Source organism: Phragmites australis, chromosome 18 (assembly GCF_958298935.1).
Source record: "Phragmites australis chromosome 18, lpPhrAust1.1, whole genome shotgun sequence".
NCBI classification, from domain to species: Eukaryota; Viridiplantae; Streptophyta; class Magnoliopsida; order Poales; family Poaceae; genus Phragmites; species Phragmites australis.
In genome coordinates this window covers 7030092-7055901 of record NC_084938.1, presented here as the reverse complement: position 1 = coordinate 7055901, position 25810 = coordinate 7030092, and the positions used below count along the sequence as shown (strand labels likewise).

Here is a 25810-nt window from a genome sequence, read left to right as displayed (position 1 = left end):
CTAGACACGCTCGGGGTGGGCTCGGACGGCGCCAAATGCTCCGCCGCAGCGTCCGCCTGCCCTGGCACCGCCGCCGCGTCCACCGGCCCCGGCACCGCCGTCGCGCTTGCCAGCCCTGGCTCCGCCGGTGCACTCAGCTCGGGTGCGCTCGGCTCGAGGGCTGGCGCCAGCCTCGGCGACTCCGGCCGCCCCTGGCTCTCGGCAGCGCCCATAGGCGGCCTGCAGGAGAAGAATGAGATCAAAACTCAGAACTTAGTCTGGGCAAATCATGCCCAAGAAAGAATGGAGGACGAAACTTATGTGGTTGTGGGTCTTCGGTACTGCCATCTTGCTGCCGGAATCCTGAACTCCGGGCTCGATGGCGTTGGCCCAGAGTCCTCCCTCCTTCTCTTCCGTCGGGGGTTCTGCAGGACCGCCGCTTGGTCTCCGGGCACCGAATCGGGCCCAAGCAGACCAAGGTGCGGTTCCAGAACCGCAGATGCCGCCCCCGCCGACGGCCCCGCGCTGGACGACTGGCCGTCCCGGCTTCCCCCCTCGCCTCGCAACGGCGATGGCGGGGACTTCGGCACAGGAATAAAGAGCCAGGGGCGCTTCCCCCGGTCCTCCAGCGCCGTCGCCACCCCGCTGTCAGCGGTGCCACCTCCTCCGGTACGGCGGCTGCTGCCCGCAGCAGCCCTACTGCTGGCCTGCGGCTTGCCGCTCGTGACACCTGGGCCACCAGTCTGCGCCGGACCACTTGTGGCCTCCTCGTTGGCCGCCTCATCCACCCCGGGGGTCTCGGTGGTCTCGGGACTTCGGCGCCTCGACCGGTCGACCAACCCTTGGGCGTCGAACCCTGGCAACTTCGCCTGAATCGCCACCCGGTCAGGATTGGCTCAGAGCGCCATCTCTTTCCACGGGAGCTTCGCCCGGCCCAGGTCATCCACCCCGGTCACCACCCGGAGCATGCCCCTCAACTCCGGCATGCCCAGGTCCCAGTCCTCACCGATCTGGGTCCGGGTGATGTCCTCACGGCCGGTGTAAAGCCAGCAAGGCCGGGCCTGCTCCCGCAGGGGCGCTAGGCGACGGCGCTGGAAGTCCGCCACCACCATCACCGAGGTGAGCCCGGCGTCGCACAGGAACCCGATGCGCTCCAAGACCAGCTCCAGCCGTGCGTCTGTCGGCGGCGGCACCTCCCAGGTCGCCTTCTGGGGCTCCGCCGCCACCTCCGGCAGGGTCAGACGGTCTTGGGGGTCGACGTCAACGTAGAACCAATCGCGTCGCCATTCCTCCCACTTGCTTCACAGCACCTGGGGAATGTATCGCTCCCCCAGGTCGTCCCGCAGCCGGAAGCTGCAGCAGCCAGCGACGTCCACGGTGGAGAAGACCCTCTTCTTCCCGGCCGACCGCAGCGCAAAGAAGTGTCGGAAAAGCATCACCGACGGCGGCACCCTCACAAACATCTCGCAGAAGTGGGCGAAGACCACCAGGATGACGACCGAGTTGGGGCTGAGGTGCACCAACTGGATCCCGTAGGTGTCGAGGATTTAGAGGAAGAACGTTGAGAACGGCGGCACCAGCCCGGCCGCCACGAAAGAGGTGAAGAGGACGATGCGCCCCGGGTGGTTGGTCACCGGCGGGAAGCTGGTCGGCGTCACCACCAGGGCCCCCTCCTGGCCTTCGGGGACCAGTAGCTTCCGAATCTTCCCCGCCGCCTCCTCGTCCGACAGGCGGGACTCTGGCAGCACGCCGTCGGGAGTCCTGTCGCGGCAGCTTCCTCCTGCTCATGGCATTTTGTCAGGGCGGGGATGATCTGAACGGTGGAGAAGGGAAGATGCTCTGATCGCCTAAGGAGAGTCTAAGGGCTGAGGAGCGTAAAGAGGGCAACAGCTTGATCGTGAGATGGCATAAAGAAGGGGGTGGTTCGCTCCCCTCCTCCTTTTATAACCCAGGGAATTCAAACGTCTCCTGCCACAGCACACTCAACGGGACGGTTTCCTCGATCGACGCAACCGCCAGGCGAGTCTCCCACGGGTCGTGCGGTGTCAGCGGTTGCCAGGCGTATTTTCCTCGATTTGTGTGGCTGCCGCGCGTGCCGCCTGCCCCGTCATCGTGTGCCGCCTGTCCTGTTGTCACACCATTCGGGAGTTGTGTGGACGTGCGTCCATTCGATTTCCCGTTGGGTCATCCGGAAGACCTGAACCGGAGGGACCACCTTCTAAAAGCTCGCCACGTGGCGTCTGTGCCGGCTTCGGCCTCGTTCGCGACGAAGGGCACATCCGCAGTCTCTGGGCCATTGCCTGCCAATGGGCCCAGGGGCTTCTGTCGGTGTATCAGGAACCGGGGGTCCCCGAATCCCGAGGCCAGGCCAGCCATCCGCCACATGGCACCATCCCGCGGAGTCTCTCCTACGAGGCGAGAAAGAGCGAGTCCCGGGACAAGGCGCTCAGGGCCACAGTCGGTGGCCCCCGAGTACCCCAGTTCCCCGATGATCCACGGAATCCAAGTACCGGGAGGAAAGTGCTCGGGGAAGTGTACGGTCACCCCCGAGCACCCTAGTCCCCCGACGACCAGGAGAGCTAAGTTCCGGGAGAGAGTGCTCGGGGCTGCGTGCGGCAACCCCCGAGCACTCGATTCCCCCAGGATCCGTACAAGTATGCCCGGGAGAGAGTGCTCGGGGGAGGTGAACAGTACCCCCGAGCACTCGGTTCCCCGAGGACAAGGAAAGGCATTCTCGGGAGAGGGTGCTCGGGGAGGTGAACAGTACCCCGAGCACTCGGTACCCCGACGACCCAGAAAGGCCCCCGAGGGGCCCACCGATGAGGTGTCAACCAGTCAAAGGCCCGAGGCCGCATTTAATGAGCTTGCGTGGCCTGTCACCTCCAACTGCTCCCGCCGTGCACAGCGTCAGTTCCTGCCACGTTCTGGCAGAGAGACGTGGGGTTATTAATTGCACGGGTTCCGTCCCGTGCCATCTGGCCTGTCTCAGGATAACGTCGTAAGGACCAAGGCATTCCTTCTGCCACGCTGCTGTGGTAGGGGAACAAGACAGGGCGGGCACGCCGGGTCGCTCTGCGGCTGCCCGGTGGGCCCGCTCCACGGCGCCCGTTGCAAGGGCATTTATTGTGACGGATGACTGGGCGTGTGCCATATTTCCCACCCCCGGTCACTTCGCCCAGAGGAAATGATGACGCCCTTTCCATTTATGGTATCTCAGAACTCGTGCCCCCCCTTCCGTTCGGGGCATGCTGCGGCCGGCGGGTACTTAAAGCAGCCAGCGGCACAAGAGAGAAAAAAGGGGATGCACACAGACGACGGTTGAGAGGCAATGAATAGACAAGAACACAGCGCAAGAGAAACACTATAAGGAAGGCTGAGCCCAGTCCCAGGCCAAAGAACAAGGAGCCCCAGGCTCTTAGATAGATCAAGATTCTTGTAACCAGCAACATCCTTGAGGACTTCCTCAGGACAGTTATAGTATCCATACAGGAGTAGGGTATTACGCCCCCGTGCGGCCCGAACCTGTCTAAATTCTGGTGCATTTACTTCTTCTTGCACTAGGTCAACACCCCCACCACCGGCCGTTGCATTCATTCCCATTTATTTCTCCGATGAACGTATTCAGGATCATCCCCCCGGTCGAATCTCTAAAAAGGGGTCTCTCAAGATCCCTACGACTGGAGTTAATCCTCCGACAATGACCTCCTTCGTGGGGATGGACGCATCGGCGGCGAGTCGGGGTTCTGATGAAGAGGGTCCCAGGCCCCCTGGGTGTCCTTCGACCTCAGCCCGAGTAGAGACCAAGGCCGAGTATAGCTGCTCGGCGCAGCAGACGGCGCTGCTGGTCTCGGCGGGCACGGAGATGGGGCCAGTTGGGCCCAGCATATTGACCGTGAGGTAGGCGTAGTGCGTCACCACCATGAACCGGGTGAGCGCCGGGCGCCCGAGGATCGCGTTGTAGGGCAGAGGGACTTCTGCGACATCGAAGACGACATTCTTCGTCTGGAAGTTGTCCCGGCTCCCGAAAGTGATGGGCAGCTTGACCTGCCCGAGGGGTAATGTGTGTCCCAGTGTCACCCCGTAAAAGGGGAGGGATGGATTTAGGCACCTCGAAGGCACCTGCAGCTTCTCGAATGCCTCCTAGGACAGGAGGTTTAGGCCTGCACTCCCGTCGATCAGCACCCAGCTGACCTTCACATTACAGATGGTAGGGGACACTACCAGAGGCAGTCGTCCCACCCCTGCAGTACTCGCGGGGTGGTCTGCCAGACTGAAGGTGATTGGGGTCTCCGACCACTTCAGAGGCCTTGCGGCTGTAACGCCTGGGGTTGCCGAGCACACCTCACGCTGCATTGTCTTGACCCAGCGACAGAGGAGGGCGTGTAGGCACCTCCGTTGATGAAAGTGACGGTGTGCTGAGGCTCTTGGAACCCAAGCTCTTGGTTTTCGGGGGCACCCTTGTCATCGCCACCCCTGCGGTGCTCCTCGCGCTCCTTCTGGCGCCGCTCGACAAGGCCCTTGACCGACCGGCACTCAGTGAGGTCGTGCTAGTCAGTTTGGTGGATTTCACACCATTTTCCTGGCTCGGGCCTCGCAGGAGCGGGCTTCTTGTCGACAGCCATCCGGCGTGCCGACCTGCGGGCAGGGCCCTCCGTCGGCACGATAGGGGCAGCGTCGCGCTTCTTTCTCTTTTTCTTTTCCCACTTGTCGGAGTGGGAAGGACCTGCCTTGTCGGCAACGGGTTGCTCAGGGCGCAGGACGTGCCACGCCCGATCCTCCGCCGCCTTGGTGCACTTGTCAGTCAACGCGAAGAGCTCCGCGATGGTTTCGACCTCATGCGTACCTAGCTTTTCAAGCATGCGCTCGTCGCGGGCGCCCTGCCAGAAGGCGACGATGATGGCATGGGGGTGATCCGCGGGATGGTGTTGCGAACCTGGCTGAAACATTTTTTGAAGCGCCTCAGCGTTTCCCCCTCTTGTTGTTGACGGCGTGGAGGTCGCACTCCAAGCCGGGGCATGTGAAGGTGCCCTAAAAATTATGCACAAATTGGTGGCATAGATCATCCTAGGAGCTAATAGACCCTGGGGTAAGTTCATAAGCCAAGAGCAGGCAGAGCCCCTCAAGGCTACGTGAAAGTAGTTGGCCACAACCTTTTCACTCTCGCCCGCCGCTTGGACGGCGGCGGTGGTGATTTGGAGGAACTCAACGGGGTCGATGGACCCGTCGTACTTCTCCGGTAGCTCTGGTCGGAACTTCATGGGCCAGTTGACCCGACGGAGCTCACTGGTGAATGCGCAACAGCCCGTACCGTATCCCACGGCTCCAGCAGTGCCCTTGGGGGGCGAACACCGGTGCGCCAGGGAAACCCGGCGGTCGTGGGCCAGCATAGAGGAAGCCTGGTCCTCTGCCTCGGCCTCGCGCCAGGACTCCCGGTGGCGCTCAAGAGTGACGCGCGCATCCTCGACAGCCCTCCGCTCGTTGAGGTGCAGGCGGAGGTCCTGAGCTCCTGTTGTGGCCAGGGGAGTGGCACTCCGTCCGGAGCCCCCCTGGCCGGTTCTGCCACCACCCGAAGATGGGACGGATTTTGTGGCACCGCGGTGGGAGGTGGCGCAGGAACTTTCGGCCAGCACCTGTCGGTGAGCCGTGCCCACCAAGGCGGCCACCTCCTCCAGCCAACGGCCTTCTGGGGTTTCCCTCGCTGCCTGGACAAGTGGGTGCCTGAGGAGTGCTTGCGCCGCAAGCAAAGCACTCCCAGGGCTGGTGTCACCGAAGGTGAGCCTACGCCATAATGGCGCCCGGCGCTGTCCGTACGTAGATCTTGCGACAGGGACGTTTGCCTGCAGCGGCGGCGGCCCTGCTGGGCCCAGTGCCATTGTCCCCAAGGGAAGGGGTGCCGTATGGGCCGGCTGCTGCTGCTGCTGAGGAACAGCAAGTGCTGGGGCCTCCTGGGCCTCGTGCTCAACCTCTTCGCTTGAGTTTGAGCCAGTGCGCTGAAGATGATGTTCGCCCGCCATTTTTCCTGCAGAAAACAAGGCAGATTGAGGGATGCAACCCCCCTACCTGGCGTTCTTCTCTGGAGTGCACCCCCCCCCCTTTTATCCCGTCAGGGGAGGCTTGGCGTGCCCAGAAAGGAGGGCATGAGTTCCCATGAGCCATAAATAGAAAGCAACCATCATGGGGCTACAGTTTGATGTTACAGGGGGTTGAAAATGCGCCCTCGGCCGGTCCTGTCGCCCATTACGCTAACTTTAGCAGATGCAGTGGCGGGGGGCCCACCGGGCAGCCACCAAACAACCCCGCATGCCCGCTCGGTCAGAGCAGATCTGACACAGCAGGCGGCAGGCGATATGCCTTGAGCCCAACAACGATATCTCCGAGCCGTTCCCCTTATGGGCGCCGTAGGGTGACGTGCGATGGGATCCGTCGCATTAAATATCCCCACACCTTCCTTCCAGGTGGTGGCAGGGACTGATGTACTCAGTACGACAGGCGTCGGGGGGGGGGGGAGTGGTAGGAAGTGACAGGCCACGCTCCTTCTTAAATGCAGCATCGGGCCTCTCACCAATTGACACCTCACCGCTGAGCCCTTGTGGGGTCCACCGGTAAGGGGCTTCTCAGGTCCTCAGGGAACTTTGGGTGCTCGGGGGCCACTGTTCATGGCCCCGAGCGCCCTCTCCCGGATATATATCTTCTCAGATCCTCGGAGAACTACGGGTACTCGGGGACCACTGTTCATGGCCCCGAGCGCCCTCTCCCAAAACTGGCACTTCTCGGGTCCTCGGGGAACTACGGGCACTCAGGGACCACTATTGATGGCCTCGAGCACCCTCTCCCGGAACTGACACTTCTCGGATCCTCGGGGAACTACGAGTACTCGGGGACCACTGTTCATGGCCCCGAGCACTCCTCCCGGAACTGGGTCTTCTCGGGCCTCGGGGAGATGGTCCCTGAGGGAAGGCGCCACGTGGCATTCTGCTGTCCTGGCCTCAGGACTCGGGGACCCCTGGTTCCCATGTCACCGCCAGGTGGTTATATGTGGGAGAAAGCGAGATGGTTTTGTTATGTTCTAAGTTGATATAATCATATCTATATGTTGTCTCTAGTTATGTTCTTATGGTCATTCTAGGATAGCTAAAGTGTTAAGTTAGGTTAGGTGCTCACATGTTATGTCGTTAAATTGCCTTTTGTATAATTCAAGATTGCCTTATGTCGATTCCTTGCTAATTCATCCAAATGCATTATCCTTGGAGTCATGAATATATATACCCATCTAAGTAATTCTTGCAAGTACCTTCATACTCTCCTTACTTTGTTGATTGTTTTGTAGGTGAACTTTAGGAACTGGCTACTTGTGCCCCACTGAGAGCGGTGTGGTGACAAGTAGTTGCTATACTACTACTAACCCCGGTCGGTTGCCTTGTGGGCAAATGACACCACCGGTCTTCATTTTCTTTAGATGTTTTTTCTATTACAATTTATGTATAACTACGCTAGATAATACCTTGTAACTTGTTTATTTTATCAACTTGTAATCACTCTAACCCGCGTATAATTGTGATATTGTGATGTAAATGTTGGTAGAGATATGTGTTGGATAATAGCTCTCCTGGGAATTATCAAAATACATATATTGGGACAGCTAGAATTGCCTTCATTTCAATTGGATTGTGCATTGAATTGTCATGTTAGTTGAGGTTTAATATATGCCGTGCCTTTTGGTGAGCGTATGTTGGCCCTCAATTTAAGAGGAAAATCGGCCATTAAATTGAACCGAGTGTAGTTTGGTCGGGTCTCCACAACGTGGCATCAGAGCATGGTTGGCCATAGGTTAGAGTAGTATGGTGGTTTTAAGTAAAATATGTCTACCTCACTAATAAAAGTCATTAAAATTTTAATTTCACGCTCTAAGAGTGTGCTCTATTTTATTCCTTACCTTTTCTTAATTAGAGCTATCTCATGCCTTGTGTTTTTTAATATGATTTAACTTGTTCTCTAACTCACATTGTTCTTTCATGGGTTAAAGGGTGAGTTAGAAACGTTGTTAGTTTAGGTGTTTTATTAAGGACCTATGTCTTATCTAATTCTTCATCTATGTTCCATTGTACCTCACCTTGACATTGGTCCCCTCTCTCATATTCATACTTTTCTCGCTAATAATGCAATGGCAGGAGCTACTAATAAAGAGAATACACAATGGAGATGTACAAGGAGCATATCTTCTGTGATAAGGTATTAGGCTAAATAAGAGAGTAGGAACTATAGCTAGTTAACTAAAGTTAGTTGAACTTAAGTAACAAGAATTAGGGCGTAGCTTCTTATTCGCAGTCAATAGGACGATTAATTAACTATAGTATGCCCCTAGGTGTAATGTACTCACGAACTCTTTGAGAGGAACACTGTGGATGTTAGATTGTAATTGTTTTGCTGCTAAAATGTGTGAGGTGTGTGAAATGCAGCTGGAAAGGCTACTCTCTGGCGACAGACCTCCCAGCGGTCTGACCACCAGTCTCATGGTCTGACTGTTGACACTTGCACAGAATGCATCCGTGAGCAGTGAGCTAGGTTACGTGCATACCCATGCTACATCGTATCTTCGAACATGCATTCTCCGTTGGTGTAGGATGTTCTCATGAGCATCCCTTGCATATATCCAACCTTTTTAGAATTCCTAAATTGAATTCAATAGTCCATCTTTCTTTCGCCCTTATCATTGCTAATCTTGCCTAATGACAAGATGATAACCCATGGTGGTGCTGGTAAAGACAATCCGGAGGGTTTGAATATTCGTGATGGAAGACCACCCCCGCCATCGCCCATGATGGAGATGTTGGATCTTCTCAAGGTCATTGCTCAAAACACAACTCACCAAGTTGGAGATGGAGCGGACCTACATGGAGGTTTCTTCGAGTTTCTCCACACTCAACCTCCCATCTTCACCAGCACCGAAGATCCCATTGATGCCGATGATTGGCTTCGCATCATCAAGTAAAAACTTTCTCTCATGTGGTGTGATGATCATGACAAAGTGTAATATGCCACCCATCAACTTCAAGGCGCTGCCGGGGCAGAGTGGAAGAGCTACCTCGCCATGCAAGGCCCTAGCCACCGCGTCAGTTGGGTAGAGTTCCACATGGCTTTATATGCATTCTACATCCCAAATGGTGTGAGGGACATCAAGAAATAGGAGTTCCTCGATATAAAGAAAGGGGACAAGTCCGTGATGGACTATGCGCAAGAGTTCAACTATTTGGCTCAATATGCACCTGAACATGTCTCCACTGACGAGCGCAAACAAGAGTGATTTATCAATGGACTTTTGAAAATGCAAGATAAGCTCTTTATTCTTAGCTTCATGGATTTCAATATGTTGGTGAGCAAATCAATCATAGTAGAATACTAGATGAAGAAACATCAAAAGGAAAAGAAATGCAAGAGGGATGCACAGTTGTCTATTGAAGACAACGTGCAACGCCTATGCACAGGGCCGCCACTCCCACCTCATGCACCAACCATGGTGCCTCCATAACCTATGTGGCTGGCCTATTGTTCTCCTTCTCAATGGCAGCAGGAAGTAGTGGGGAATCAAAGAAGCAACTCAAATAGTGGCTTGAAGGGTCCATGCTTCAATTGCGACCAAATCAGGTACTTTGCCCAATGTTATCACTATCGAAAACAAGATGGTGTGGTCAATGCCCCAAGTCAACCACCACCTCACGAGCCGCATAAGATTTCGGCCCTGAAGAATGGAAATATCAACATCATCACCGCTAAGGAAACTCAAGATGAGATCAGTGCGCTCTAAAGCACGCTCCTTGTCAACTCTCACCCCGCAATAGTACATAGTACTTTTCCATTACGGGGCTTCCCATTCTTTATCAAGTGGAATTTTTCCATGACTCATGCTTTTTCCATTCAAGTCATGCACACTCCCTACCTCATAACAACACCCGATGGAATGATATTCTCGGAGCATATCGCTTAGAATGCACAAATTCTCATTAATGGAGTCATTTTCCAAGCCAATTTAATTATGATCGACTCAATGGACTTGGATGTTATTTTGGGAATGAATTGGTTAACCAAAAATGGTGCAATCATCGAGTGTGCACCAAGGTCTATTTCTCTTGCAAATTCCTCTAACAATCGGGTCACTCTACACCTTGATGAGAGTGGTCCACATCTCTATGCAATGGAGGGTGCCATCTTCATGGATCTTGCTAATATTCCCATGATGTATGAGTACCTGGATGTCTTTCCAGAAGAGCTACCAGGAATGTCACTCGACCGAGAAGCTGAGTTCGCAATCGAGCTTTTGCCCGCAACGGCCCCGATTTCGAAAAGTCCCTACCAGATGCCACTAAATGAATTGGCAGAGTTGAAGAAGCAAATTCAGGAATTTCTTGCAAAGGTTTCATTTGTCTGAGCTCCTCACCTTAGGGATGCCCGACGCTCTTTGTGACGAAGAAGGACCAAACTTTACGAATGTGTGTTTACTATCATCTGTTGAATGAGGTCACTATCAAGAACGAGTATCCATTCCTCGAATTGATATTTTATTCAATCAATTATCTGATGCCCAATTTTTCTCAAGATTGATTTGAGGTTGGGCTACCATCAAATTAAAATCCGAATGAAGGAAATTTCAAAGATGGCTTTCTCTACTCATTACGGACTCTATGGTATACCGTTGTGCCTTTCGGCATAAACAATGCACCAGCCTACTTTATGTATTTGATGACAAGGGTCTTTATGGAAGAACTCGACAATGTTGTTGCGGTCTTCATCGATGATATTCTCATTTACTCCAAGACCAAAGAATAACATGCCGAACATTTTCATGATGTTCTTAAAATACTTCAGAAACATCATCTTTATGCCGAGTTTAGCAAATGTGAATTTTGGCTCAAGTAAGTCTCCTTTCTTGGTCATGTTCTTTCCAAAAGTGGTGTTGCAGTTGACCTGACCAAGGTGCAAGATGTGCCCAATTGGGTGCAACCCCAAAGTGTCAGCGACATCTGAAGTTTCCTTGGACTTGAGGGTTATTATCGATGGTTCATCGAGAACTTCTCCAAAATCACAAAGCCTATGACTGAATTGTCGAAAAAATATATCAAGTTCAAATGGTCCGATGAATGTGAAACAGCTTTCCAAACCTTCAAGTCTCATCTCACTACCACGTCTGTTCTCGCTCAACAGAATATTCATAAGAGCTTTGATGTCTTATTGCGATGCCTCTCATACTGGGTTTGTGTTCTCATGCAAGAAGGTGAGTTGTCACCTACGCTTCATGCCAACTGAAGCGACATGAAGAGAATTACCCTAGCCATGATCTAGAGCTTGTGGCCGTAGTGCACACCCTAAAGATTTGGCATTACTATCTCCTGCAAAATCTTTGCAACATCTATACCGATCACAAGAGTCTCAAATATATTTTCGCTCAAGCCGATCTCAACATGAGGCAAAGGAGGTGGCTTGAATTAATCAAGGAATATGAGTTGTAGATCCATTATCATTTGGGCACGGTGAACGTTGTCGCCGACACCTTTAGCCAGAAGGCTCGGTGTAATTGCCTTATGATCTCACCCAGAAGTTCCACAATCAGTGATGACTTTCGGAGACTTGGACTTAAGATAGTCTCAGAGGGATTTCTTGCCAATCTAGAGATAAAATCCACCCTCCTCGATCAAATCAAAGTATCTCAAAAAGATGACAAAGGCATAGCCTGAATTCGGGAAAAAAATGAAGTCTGACAAAGCTAGTTATTTTTCCGAAGATGATCAAGGAATCCTTTGGTTTCGAAAAAGGCTAGTGGTTTCGAAGATTTATGAGATGAGGAAAATAATTTTAAATGAAGCTCATGATTCTTTGCTATCTATTCACCCGGGGAGAACTAAAATGTACCAAGACCTCAAACAACAATTTTGGTGAACCCGCGTGAAGTGTGAGATCGCTCGGTATGTCACCGAGTGTGATGTTTGCCAAAGAGTGAATGCCAAATATCTCAAACTGGCAGGTACGCTCCAACCCTTACCTATTCCTTCCTAGAAGTGGGAAGAAACCGGTATGGATTTCATTACCATATTATCCAAAACCTCTCAAGGTTACGACTCGATATGGATCATTGTTGACCGGTTGACCAAGTCGGCTCATTTCCTTCCCATCAAAACCAAATACTTCGTCAAGTTGTGAAGCTATAGGTATCGAATTGTTCCATAGTACCGCCTTCCATCCCCAAACTGGAGACCAAATGGAGAGAGTTAATCAAATTCGTAAAGACATGTTGAGGGATTGTGCACTCACATATAGAAAGAGATGGGAGATTTTCTTACCATTTGTGGAATTCTCATATAACAACAGTTATCAATCAAGCATAAAGATGTCTCCCTTCAAGGCACTTTATAGAAGATGTCAAACACTGCTAAATTGGTCCAAGTCCGACGAAAGATCTTTCTTGGGTCCGGACTTGGTCAAGGAGGCAGAAGAGCATATCAAGATTGTTCACTAATGTTCACCCGCGGATCAATTCCATCAAAAGAGCTATGCCAATCATCGCCGATGAGAGCTAGTGTTCACCATCGGAGATTTCATCTATCTCAAGGTGACTCCTCTCGAAGGAAGGCAACATTTTCAAGTCAAAGGAAAGTTGGTGCCTCGTTATATCATCCCCTTTCAAGTGGTTGCACGGTGCGGAGCGGTTGCCTATCAATTGGAATTACCTCCATCCCTCTCCACCGTACACCATGTCTTCCATGTCTGGCAATTGAACAAATGTCTCCGAGTTCCAACCGAAGCTCTGGTATTGGATGATCTTAATCTTCAACATGACTTATCCAATCACGACATTCAATTCGAATCTTGGATGAAGCTGAGTGCAAGACCCGAAGTCACTCCATAAAATTTGTCAAAGTACAATGGAGTAACCACGCGGAAGATGAAGCTACTTGGCAGTGAGAAGATCGAATCCGCTTTGAATATCCTGGCCTACTTGTAAACTATGGTATTGTTCCATTTGCGTATTTTGGACATCTCACATGATCATAGTTTCATCATTTTGTCAATGAGAAGTTTCCCCCAAATAACACACTTAGAAAAATCTCAACTGGAGGAAGAGACCCCTCCTGGTGGTCTAACTGCGCCCTTGCCGATCTAACCACCAGAGGCATGCAATACCATTTTAGGGCACTATTTAGCTAGGTGGTCTGACCGCCAACTCATGCTCTGACTGTGAGTGGCCACCAGAGCCAAAATACTCTCTTTCCAAATAGCGGTCTAACCGCCATGACCGCAATCCAATAGCCGTCGTGCCATGGTCTTACCAGGCTTAGCCATGGTCTAACCACTAGCACACATAAAGTCTGTTTTGATGACTTTTTCACTCGTGACATTCGAAGAGCACAACAAACCCTATTTTTTCACCCTATGGAAAAATCACTTCCATTTTGAATCAATCCCTTAGGGTGTCTTCTTACTAAGATGTCCCAATCTATCGCATTGTGGTGATGTTCGACCTATAGACCTCTCTTGAGTTTGCTGAATCTTGGGTTGAGATTTTTTATAAAGGAGGAGATTTGTCATACCCCAAAACCCTAACCTAGTCATCAAGCACGCATATGTATCATAGTATCATGTTTTATGCTTTTGGTTTTTGTTTAAGTCTTAAAAACTACTTAAAGATGTTACATTATTAAGCAACTCGAGTTCCACCATATACTTATGAGTGAGATTTTTTAACCAGTATAGATAACCCAAAATCATTTAGGAAGGAAAGGGAAAAGAATTGGTAGAAAAAGGGCAAAAGAGGAGAACTCACTGCACGTGGTCTGACCAGGTCTACCCGCGATCTGACCACCAGGGATCAAAACACCCACTTAAAACCCAATCGACCACCTCTCTTTTCTCTCCCTCACTCATTTTCCACCTCCACCCAAAATCGAGAGAGGGAGGAGGAGCACCACCTCAACCACCAGGTCGGTCGGAGATCGACAGAAAAGACTCCTCCGAGCTTCACCAAGCCTCCCTGAGCTCCTCCCCACTGTCATCTTCACCGGAGAAGCTTCCACATGTTCTTCTTCCACCTCAAGGCCGAGCTTGACCTCGAAGCCCAATCTACAAATCGAAGCCTCCTTGTAGCCGACCAAACCCCTAGGAAGCTCTCCCACACCATGGTGAGACTTCCCCGACCGTTTTCCCCATCCTCTCCGAGCTCCAATCTATCCCTATTAGCTTAGATCCGAGCTCCATCCTTAGCCATGGACGTCATCCATGGGATCCTCGAGTTTGGCCCCATGCATGTCACCCAAACCACCAAATATGAACTCCCCTAGTCTTGTAGAGAATTTTTCTACAACTCTTGGCCAAAGGCATCACTGGAGCCTTTTCCGACAACCTCGTCGAGGTGCTACGGGCTAGAATTGAGTTGGACTCCATAGTCACGAGTCAGACTGCCACTATGGTCGGTCTGACCACCAGACCCCATGGCTGCTTAGTATCGAAATCTTCTTTGTTCGACCATCACGATCTGACCGCCACCTCACCCGATCTAACCGCCAGACACCTAGAACCTAGTGACCTTAGTTTATCCCATGTGATGTTTAGATCCCTTCTAGCCCGATCATAAGTGTTTTTTTGCCAATGTTTTCATGACATGTCGTGTTGCATCTTGTTCATGATCATGCATCATAAAGCACACTTCATAACATTTCATCATGCTTATGGCGATGCATTTTCATTCTTTTAGTGATCGACGAATCAGAGAACAATGAGTTTTCTTGAGGAGAATTTTGTGGTTGATCATGATTGCGAAGCTGAGCACCGAGGCAGGCATCTATGCATATTTCTTCTATATTTTGGTGTGTTGATCAATTTTGCTAGATATTTCTATATATCGTATATGCATGTTTAGCGAGTTGATATCGAGAATCGGATAGCACCTATCTTGTTGCATTGTCCCTATCTTGATTATTGACGATCTCCATCCTTGTAACCTAGGTATAACTATGTTAATGTTTAACTTAAAATTTATCCAAAATGCTTTGCAATGCATAGATTACCGGTAGAAGTTGAGCGGTGGAACATTTCATCATTCGTGAGCTATATGGATTAATTACTTTTCACGATGAAAACAATGTTGGGATGATGAGTTGTGAGAATAAGATGCGATGTGGGCGGTGTTGGGGGCAGGCCAGGCGAGGGACTCAGATGCTATAAATCGCTTGTATCGTTTAAGCACCATTCATTGGCGTTGTTCACTTAAGCACCATTTCATACTACCACATATTAGAATAGGGAAAGGATGAGCCAAGTATCATAAGTCACCATTTTCATTTTGCTCATGCACCTATGATGTGAGTGAGCAGGCTTGTAAGAGGCACCTAAGGTTGCTTCAGGAGTAGACCTAGGTGGCCTCCACATACTCGGGCTTGGGAACAAATGTTCGGGGTGGGTACATGAATGGTTATCACGTGAATCAATGCTTCTAACATATGGGTTGTATGGATGGTGGTCTCATATCGTGTGGGTAAAGATGTGCTCCCCTGTAAAATCAATTTGAATTGTCATGCTCTCGGTTATGAGCAAGCTTAATGTTCATTAGACGTCACCGTAGAGTTCCGCTTGGTATTTGGGGCATGGTGGTTATATGTGGGAGAAGGTGAGGTGGTTATATTATGTTCTAAGTTGAGATAATCATGTCCATATGTTGTCTATGGTTATATTCTTTTGTCTTGCTAGGATAGCTAAAGTGTTAAGTTAGGTTAGGTGCTTACATGTTATGTCGTTAAATTGTCTTTCGCATAATTCAAGCTTACCTCGTGGTCGATTCCTTGTTAATTCATTCAAATGCATTATCCTTGGAGTCAGGAATATATATACCCATATGAGTAAGTCTTGCGAGTACCATTGTACTCACCTTGCTTTGTTGATTGTTTTGCAGGTTAAGTTTAGGTGCCATCTACTTGTGCCCCACCAAGAGCGGTGTGGTGATTAGTTGCTATACTACCGCTAACCTAGGGCGGTTGCCTTGAGGGCAAATGATGCCATCTGTTCATTTTTGTTGGACCGAGAATGGTGACTAGAGGGGTGAATAGGCACCTCACAAATTTCTTTGGAAATTGATGGCCTTCTCCTATTTTATCACCCAATGCACCTCCGAATCAAGAGCGGAAGAAAAAACTTAGGAAAGACATATTGCACTAAAAGATCCTCAAAGAAAGCATAACTCTCATGGATGTATATGAACAAAAAGATTGCAATTTGATGAGAGAACACCTTGAACCCAAAAAGAAAGACACCCAGTAAAGAAATTCTTCAAGTTGATGATTTAGAGGCAAGAGAATTCAAGATCAACTTGTATACATATATATACGAATTTTATGCCTCTAGCAACAAAAAGAATGACTTTCCAAGATGGGAAAATTTCAGCTCATCGTCCAAAACAAAAATCACAACCAAAATGGAAAAACTCATAACAAAGCAAGGGAGCCAATAGAGGACAACTAGACGGAGATGAATACAAGCAGTGGAGGAAACAACAACTATATTTCTTGCAAAGGTCAACCCTCTTTTAGGCTAAGCACTCACCCACACATAGGCTAAGCACTCCTCACTCCTTTCCTCTAAAACCCTAGCATATAAACTCAAATGGCTAGCTCAAGCCACCCATACAGCTCAACCCCTCTATTTATAGGCCTAGGAAGATAGCTTGGCCCTTAAATTTCCTTGTTCCCAAAATATCCCTCACTTCCAATGGTCTCCTACCTACAACCGGGGTATTTTAGTAAATTTTTTGCTCCATCCATTGGACGACCGTGGCGCATTCACAACTTAGCTTCGCATCGATGCAAGCTTTGCGATGATGCCACATGCACTCCATCCTTCCATGGTTTTAGGCCAAACATTGGAACCACCTTGCACGCTTCTCAAAGCATAATTCATTGCCACTTGCTTACACCTTAAGCAAGCATCCCGATCTCGACAAATGTACTCCGTCTTGCGATCTTGACCGCCAGTAAGTCTCTCCCGCTCTTGATCCCTCGAGCTACCTTGTCACTTGCATTGGCATCCCTTTCACTTGACTTTGTCAACACATCATCTTTATCCATCTTATCATGTTTTGCTTGACCTCTATGTGCACGAATAGAATCACCCTTGACTTTGCCCGGCCTCCTTGATCATCCAACACTAAGCACCCCGCTTGTCCCCGATCATCCCGCCATCGACCGTCAAGTTGCATCCATCACCTGCACAACATGAGACTAGCAAACATATATTTCCAAACAATCTCTAGTTAGTTCCAAAAACAAAATCCTCAGTTTAAAATATATCCCAGAAAAATCATGAACATCGAATGATCCGGCGGTCACCCATTTTGAACGCCAAACCATCTGGCATGCTTAACTCCTTAGATCATCCATTTTGCAACCTCTCTGCAAGAAAAGCTCTGGTGTGCATTGCTTTCCATTGCCGGACCATCCGCATTCACATCTCCACCAGACAACAATTTTGCAATTCTCTATAAGAAATAGTCCAGCATATCCTCTGACGTTCTCATCCTCCATCATCGGACCATCTGGCGTGTAGTATTCACCCTAGACACGTTATGCAAGCTCTTTGGAAAAATTAGTAATGCATGTATTGTTGCCCACCACCGGACCATCTCATGTGCACTTCAATTTTTGCTTTTGAGTTAAAATGCTCCAGCGTGAAGTTCTCCTAAGCACCGGATCATCTAGCATGTACAAATTACCCAGCACCGGACCATCCGGCGTATGCAATTTTTCTAGACTCAAAGACAAAAACGTCAACTCTTTTTTCTATGCAACTTAGATTAGTCATGATCATTATTACAATACATAGACATGCTTATGCAATCTCAAAATCATCAAACAAAAAGCAACAACCTTGTCAATCACCCATCACATATAAATCAAGGCACATTTCAACTTGGTTTGTCAATCTCTCCCTTGATGAGTGCATTGACAATTCTCAAAGCACAAAGATTTTGGTTTGAAAAAATTCAACAAGTGAAGCTCATCCAAGTGACCAAAAATTCAAGAAAGAGCAAAAAGAATCAATTGGCATAAGAAGATTGCATAAGCCCAAAGGAAAGCAAAGACAAGCCAAAAAATTAGAAATTCTCCCTTTATGAATGCACAATTTTCATTATACAAGATTCTTCTTTGTGATTTAGTGCCTATTTTCTCCCCCAAATTTTCTCTCTAAAAACTTAGTGCATATATTCTCCCCCTTTGGCAATGCAAACATCAAGGATAAAGCATCATGCAATGCATCAACATGCAATCCTAAGGAGCTTTCACCAATATACCACAAAGTATTTGCAAAAGCTAGAAGCATCAAAAGGCTATAGAGAGTAGAATGTAGAGTGCACAATTGCACAAAGGCTCAAAAAGATACAGTGTCACAAGAACATAAAGCTACACAAGCTAAACCTGAAGAATTGTTGGCGCATTTAGGTTCATATAGCTGAATCATATTAAAAGTGACCACCACATAAGCATCCCCTCATGCCGAGACAATACAAGCATTAAGAACTAGCAAATTTCATTCTCAAATTAGGAAAACAAGCATTCATGACAGTAGGCTTTGCAAACGCTCACATATAAAACCAAGACCTAGTTAGATCAAGTGGTTAAAAATGAAACATTTAAGCACATTTCTTTTTATCCATTTTATCCTCAAGTTGACTTTTATCTACCATGGGTTTACTTCTTTGGCAAACCACACGAAGCATCGAGATAACTGTACTGGATCATATTTTAGCGCAAGAGACTTGATTGCTCAATATCATTCAAGGTGCATACATTATCAAGTTTTTCACAAGATCAAGTCAATTAATATCTTTGCGACACAAGGAACACATGTTCCCCCAAGGCTCTATCATGAGATAAACATTTGACAAAGACAGAAAATATAGTACAGTGTTTTCCAATCCACTGTCAAGCCAAAGTAATTACAAACATGGTGATCAAGAATGTAGCATTTCATAGTCTACATGATTCAAAAAATTGCTAAATTTTATCTTTAGGAAAGCTAGCTTGCCTGAAATGTTTCATGTCAAAGCATCAAGAGGAGCCTAAGCTTAAGAGTTTGCTCCGCACAACTACTCAACTTAGTCCAAATTCAAGTCTAGCAATGGAAAATGCTAAAGGCATACAAGTCAAAGCTCAACTACTATGTTTATCTTACATAATGAGATGCAATGCAAATGCAATAAAAATAAGATAGAATATGTACAACTGCAACTCCCCCTCACACAATGCCATATGGATGTCACACTCCAAGCTCTCCCCTCAGATAGGCAAATCTGGTTGCATCAGGAGGCTTGGTAAAGATATAGGTAAGTTGGTGTTGCGTATCTATGTATCTCAAGTCAATATCTCCCTTCTTATTGTGGTCTCTCAAGAAGTGGAATCTCACATCTATGTGTTTAGTTCTATAGTGTTGAACTGGATTATTGGCTAAGCTTATAGCACTAGTGTTGTCACACAAAAGTAGCACACTCTTGAAGTCTAACCCAAAATTTCTCAAAGTAGTAACCATCCACAAAATATGAGAACAACAGCTAGCAGCAACAACATATTCAGCTTCAGTAGTTGACTATGCAACACTAGACTGTTTGTGAGAAGACTAACAAACAAGAAAGGTACCTAAGAAATAACAAGTACCAGAGGTACTCTTCCTGTCAATTCTACAACCAACAAAATCCGCATCCGAAAAACCACGAAGAGAAAGTGAAGAGGATGCAGAAAATCAAAGACCATACTCAATGGTGTGTTTGAGATACCTCAATATGCACTTCACCGCTTGGCGGTGAGATGTCCTTGGTGAAGCTTGGAAGCGCGCACACAAGCATACGATGAAGTGGATGTCAGATTTTGTCGTCGTTAGGTATAGAAAGGAGTCAATCATGCTTCTATACTCCCGCTGGTATACCTCCTCGCCATCTTAATCCAGATCAAGTATGGTCGAGGTAGCCATCAGTGTCGCCAAGGGATTCACATCCCTCATGTCAAACTTCTTCAGCAAGTCCTTGGTGTACTTCGTCTGGTGGACAAATGTATCTTGCTTTCGTTGCTTGATTTGAAGCCCAAGTAATAAGTTGAGCTCGCCCATCATCGACATCTCGAATCCCCTACACATGATTTCTACAAACTTGGCCACAAGAGCATGCAAAGAACCGCCAAATATGATATCATCCACTTATATCTGAACAAGTAGGAAATCATTGTCATGCCTAAAAGTAAACAAAGTCTTATCCATCGATCCCATCTCATACTCATGCTCTACCAAGAAAGACTTAAGCTTATCATACCAAGCCCTAGACGCTTGCTTAAGTCCGTACAAAGCCTTCTGAAGCTTGTATACTCTATGTGGGTATTTGGGATGATTAAAACTAGGGGGTTGCTTGACATAGACCTCTTCTTCTATGAAACCATTTAGGAAAGCCCTTTTGACATCCATTTGGTACAATTTGAAACCTTGAGATGTCGCAAATGCAAGGAGAATCCTAATGGCTTCTAGTCTAGCAACCGGTGCAAAGGTCTCTCCAAAGTCTATTCCCTCTATTTGAGTGAAACCCTGAGCTACAAGTTTAGTTTTGTTTCTAACCACCGACCCATCCTCCTCCTGCTTGTTTTTGAAAACCCATTTGGTGCCTATGGTATGGATATTTGGATGTGGTTCTACAAGGATCCAAACTTGGGGTCTCTCAAAGTTTTCTAGTTCTTCATGCATGGCATTGACCTAGTTTGAATCAGAAAGAACATGTCCAACATCATGGGGCTCAAAAGAAGCAACAAATGCAGAATCTGTGAAACAAGCATATTAAGCAGATTTGGACTCCGTTACCCTCTCACCAAGGTCATCGATTATCAATTGTGGGGGATGTGCTCATTGAATAAGTCGAGGAGCCTCACGCTGTGAGACGATCTCCCCCTCAAACGGTACTGGTGCAGGCTCTAAAGTAGTTGAAGTGGAAGTAGAGGCTGCAAGACCCTCTGTCGGTATCAGAGAAGTAGGAGCCAGCTCAAAAGTAGGTGTGATGGCCGGAAGTAGTGGATCATCCTCATCATCACCGAGAGTTGGAAGGTCACCATCTAAAAAGATGCTTTCGCTCATCTCCTAATCATCTGCACACTCAAGAACACGGCTAGCACATGGAGTTGATTCATCAAAGGTTACATCACAGGATTCCATGATGGTGTTAGTGTCAAGATTGTAAACCCTGTAAGAATGACCATAAAGAGAATAGCCCAAGAAAATCTCATCAGAAGAGCACGATTCAAATTTGTCAAGATTGCCATGCTTTAGGATGAAGCAACGACATCCAAAAACTCTCAAATGAGAAACTTTTGGCTTCCTCCCAAAGCGACTTATAAGAAGTCACATTCAAAATCGAGCACAAAAAAAATCTAATTGGAGATATAGCAAGTTGTGCTATTAGCCTCTGCCCAAAACTTCCTATGAGTCCTATGCTCATCGAGCATCGTCCTAGCCATCTCAACCAAAGTATGATCCTTTATTTTAACCATACCACTCTGCTGAGGAACGCGTGGGGCAGAAAATTGATGCTCAATATCATGTTCAAGACAGAAAGCATTAAAGAGATAATTCTTGAACTCGGTGCCATTATCACTTCGGATAGCTTTCAATGCACTAGGGAGTTCTTTGAACAATCTAAAAGCTAAGCTCTGAAAGTGTAATAATACTTCATCCTTGCTCACAAGAAAGTAGACCCAAGAGTAGCAAGAGTAGTCATCAACAATGACAAGTACATACCACTTCCCACTAGCCGAACGAACTCGGGATGGACCAACAGTGTCCATATAGAGAAATTTTTCCGGTCGTTTAGTCATTACGAAATTAACTGGTGGGTGAGAGGCGGCAACCATCTTGCCATACCGACAAGGAGCACAAACAAGGTTCTTCCCAAATTTGAGCTTTGGCAATCCTCGAAACAAGCCTAGGGCACTCAAACGAGAAAGCAAATCAAAACTCATGTGCCATAGTCTTCGATGCCACATCAAAGCTTAGAAGAGGGTTGAGTAATTAAACACTAAGAAGAACTGAAAGACTCAAAAAATTGGCTCCAAAAACTCTCACTACTCGAGATATCTGACAAATCAAAGCGCTTGAAGAATCGAGAACTCGAGGAGCATCACGCTTGAAGCGCACTTCTAAGTCCTCATCCAACAGTTGGGATACATAAAGAAGATTATATCCCAGATATTCCACCAAAGCCACATCCTTGAGAGTGAAACTCTCACTCACTCTTACCATACCTTTGGCCTTCACTCTATCTTTCTTGTCATCCCCAAAAGTGATGTACTCATGTCACTTCGTCGGGGTGAGGTTGGAGAACCATGATGCATCTCCAATCATATGGCACGAACAACCGGAGTCGATGAGATACTTTTTCTCCAAGCTTCTGCCTACCACCTACATATGTGAAGAATAATATGTGAATGGCTCAGTACTGGGGTTAGATAGAAACCTCTTGGAAACCCCATACTGAGTCATCTGCCCTGAAGTAGTAAAAGTAGGTGCATGCAAATTAACTCGTGAACCAAAACGTGGTCTGCCAAGGCGTTGTGACTCAAAGCCTCTAACACGTGAACCAAAACCATATGAATCATAGTAAGATTCATGCCAAGTACCACCTCTAGGAGGAAACTGAAGAGCGTCAAAACCTCATGAATAAGAGCGAGGAAAAGGCTCATGTACACCAAAAGAGGGGTGGTACATGTCCCGAGTATTCCACTCCCACTCATGCCGCTCATCCCTCCTACAACGAAAGCAAAACCCAACTAGGTAACCCTCTCACTAGCAGTAGGTGGAGTGGTAGCGTCTCTCAGAAACTCGACTGTCGGTCACTCTAGACTCTCTCACATGGGTTTTTATCTTATGTTGTGGAGCTCTCTTGGGTTGTGGTGTGGGTTTCTTCTTTGTGAGTTGTGGTGTGGGTTTCTTCTTTTCTAGCATGGGTTGTGCAATATTGATCTTAGCTTTCTTATACTATAAGGTAGTGGGTGCAGTAAAAACAATCTTGCCAGAACTGGAGTAAGCAACTTTCAAAACCCAAACCCAAAGCTAACACAGTCTTATCAGGACACATCTTAGTCTTAGCCAAGAACAAATCCATTTTGCCCTTGCCTTCTAAGCACTTCTCCACAAGAGAAAAGAGATACTCATTCTCAGTCATAAGCTTTTGAATTTGCCCTCTAACCCAGCTGAGTTTATCCTTAAAGACAATGCAATTAGAACAATTTAGCTGCACATCCTTAGAACACTCAGCACTCTCCAATCTAGACTCTAGCTCCTTGATGAGCATGTCTTTTATCTCAACATCCTTTGCAAGCAAAGGGCAATTATTTAAAGCGCTTAAAAGAGTAGACCTAGACTCCTCCTCAAGGAGCTTCTCCTCGGCAGTCTCAAGCCAGATGGCGATTTGAGCATGCAAAGTATAAAGCTCGGCAAGCTCACTCATGACCACAAGGTAAATATCACACTCCTCATCCCTGGCCCTAGACCTAAACAACTCAAGCTCAGAAGATGAACATTCTAGCCTAGACTTGAGTTCTTTAACTTCACAAACAGCTTTCTTAAGTAATCTATCCTGGCTAATAAGAATATTATTCAAGGTATCAACCTGAATAGAAGGCTGGTTGTAGGAAGGTGATACCTCAGAAGGATCAAACTTGGTGTCATTGTTGTTGTCATCCGCCATGAAGCAAAGGTCGGTGAAGTCCTTATTCTTTGTCTTGCTCTTTACGGGCGGCTCCTCCTCCTCCGAGCCCGAGGAAGTGTCATTGTCGCTGAGCGCTGCCACGAAAGCTTGAGATGCCACCTTGGCCGCTTTCTTGGTCATCTTGTCGTGGTTCATGAAGAAGTGCTTCTTGTTCTTCTTCTTGTGCTTGTCGTGGTCGTGGCTGCGGTCTTCCTTCTTCTTAAGCTTCAGACAGTCTGCCTTGAAATGAGTGGTATCACCACACTCATAACAAGCACAAGAACTGCCTCTCCTCTGGTCTCTTCTATTGTTGTAGAAGCGGGTGAACTTTTTCACGATCAAAGCCAAATCCTCGTCATCGAGTGCGTCCACCTGCTCTTCAGTGATAGAAACCAAGGAAGATAAAGCAAATCTACTAGATAAAGGGTTAGCACAAGAAAGGCCAACTAACTACCACCACTAGGTTCTGAACCAATGCCATGTTCTGAGGTAGGGGGTTTCCTAGGCCTATCCTAGCCGCCTTGGCTATCTCATTGGATTTAAGCTTGCTGAAGAGTTCATCACAAGTCAATGTGTTATAACTCGATGACTTCTCAATACTCAAGATCTTTACTTCTCATATGCTATGATCAAGAGCATAGAGAAGCTTGATCACTCTCTCATGGTCAGAGTAAGGCAAAATCCTAGTGGATCTAAGGTTGCTGACAATTCCATCAAATTGAGCAAACAAAGCATCCAAACACTCTTCAGGGTCTTGCACGAATATCTGATATTCTTGATTATACGTGTTTTGACGCCAAGCCTTGATTTGGTTAGTGACTTCATGAAAGACACTAAGAGTGGACCAAATCTCACAAGCGGTACAGAGGTGTTGGACTCTGTCAAACTCATTACGACTCAGGCTGGTGAACAATATATTTCTAGCCTTATTGTTAACTTCATATTGTTCAATTTAGGCCTGAGAAGTACGAGCAGTAGGGATCTCATAATTGGAGTCCATAATCTCCCAGATTGCACTTCTTTGGCTCAAGAGGTAAGCATCCATACACACCTTCTAGTACGAAAAATCACGACCTTCAAAGAGAGTGATCTTTTCATGTCTCTCCATTGTCACCAGTGGATCACAAAGCCGGTTAAGGTCAACTAGTAAGGAAACTAGCTCTAATACCACTTGTTAGATCGAGAATGACGACTAAAGGAGGGTGAATAGGCGTCTCATAATTTCTTTCGAAACTGATGGTCTTCTCCCAACGCACCTTAGAACCAAGAGCGAAAGCAAAAACTTAGGAAAGACATATTGCACAAAAAGATCCTTGAAGAAAGTATGACTCTCATGGATATATATAAACACTAGGTTCTATTGAAACTTATTCCACGAGTCATAGCCACGAAAAGGTTGCAATTTGAAGGGAGAACACCTTGAACCCAAAAAGATAGACACCTAGTAAAGAAATTCTTCAAGTTGATGATTTAGAGGAAAAGGAATTCAAGACCAACTTGTATATATATGTATGTGAATTTTATACCTCTAGCAACAAGAAGAATGACTTTCCAAGATGGGACAATTTCAGCTCGTCATCCAAAACAAAAATCATAAACAAAAAGAAAAAACTTGCAACAAAGTAAGGGAGCCAATAGAGGGCAACTAGAAGGAGATAAATAAAAGCAGCGAAGGAAATAACCACTTCATTTCTTGCAAAGGTTAGCCATCTTTTAGCCAGATTATAAGGTAGTTTCACTCACAAAAGCTCTCACCTACACATTGGTTAAGCACTCATCTCTCCTTACCTCTAAAATCCTAGCATATAAACTCAAATGGCTGGCTCAAGCCACCCACACAGTCCTACCCCTCTATTTATAGGCCTAGAGAGGTAGTTTGGCCCTTAAGTTTTCTTGTTTCTAAAATACCCCTCACATCTAATGGCCTCCTACATACCACCAAGGCATTTTAGTCTATTTTTGTTTTATCCATCAGACGACTGTGGTGCCTTCACAACTTAGCTTCACCTCGATGAAAGCTTCACGATGATGCCACGTGCACTCCATCCTTCCATGGTTTTGAGGCTAAACCGCGAAACCGCCTTGCAT

At 47.5% G+C, this 25810-nt stretch overlaps 1 protein-coding gene across 1 annotated transcript; it reads right to left on the bottom strand.

Moving 5' to 3' along the window:
• On the bottom strand, positions 1–23863 carry LOC133898510 (uncharacterized). The gene is made up of 3 exons (XM_062339235.1): positions 23645–23863; positions 570–848; positions 1–219 (listed from the first exon to the last, which is right to left on the bottom strand). Exons 1-3 carry the CDS (start codon positions 23861–23863, stop codon positions 1–3), a joined length of 717 nt encoding a protein of 238 aa, XP_062195219.1.
• Positions 23864–25810: the final 1947 nt, after the last annotated feature.

Coding starts and splice junctions, on each gene's coding strand:
- LOC133898510 (XM_062339235.1), bottom strand. CDS start 23,863: ATGACCAAGAAAGCGGCCAAGGTGGCATCTCAAGCTTTCGTGGCAGCG. Junction 849..23,644: donor ACAACCAGCCTTCTATTCAG/GTTGATACCTTG, acceptor GTGGCGATTCAG/GCGAAGTTGCCAGGGTTCGA. Junction 220..569: donor GCCCCTGGCTCTTTATTCCT/GTGCCGAAGTCC, acceptor CTTCTCCTGCAG/GCCGCCTATGGGCGCTGCCG.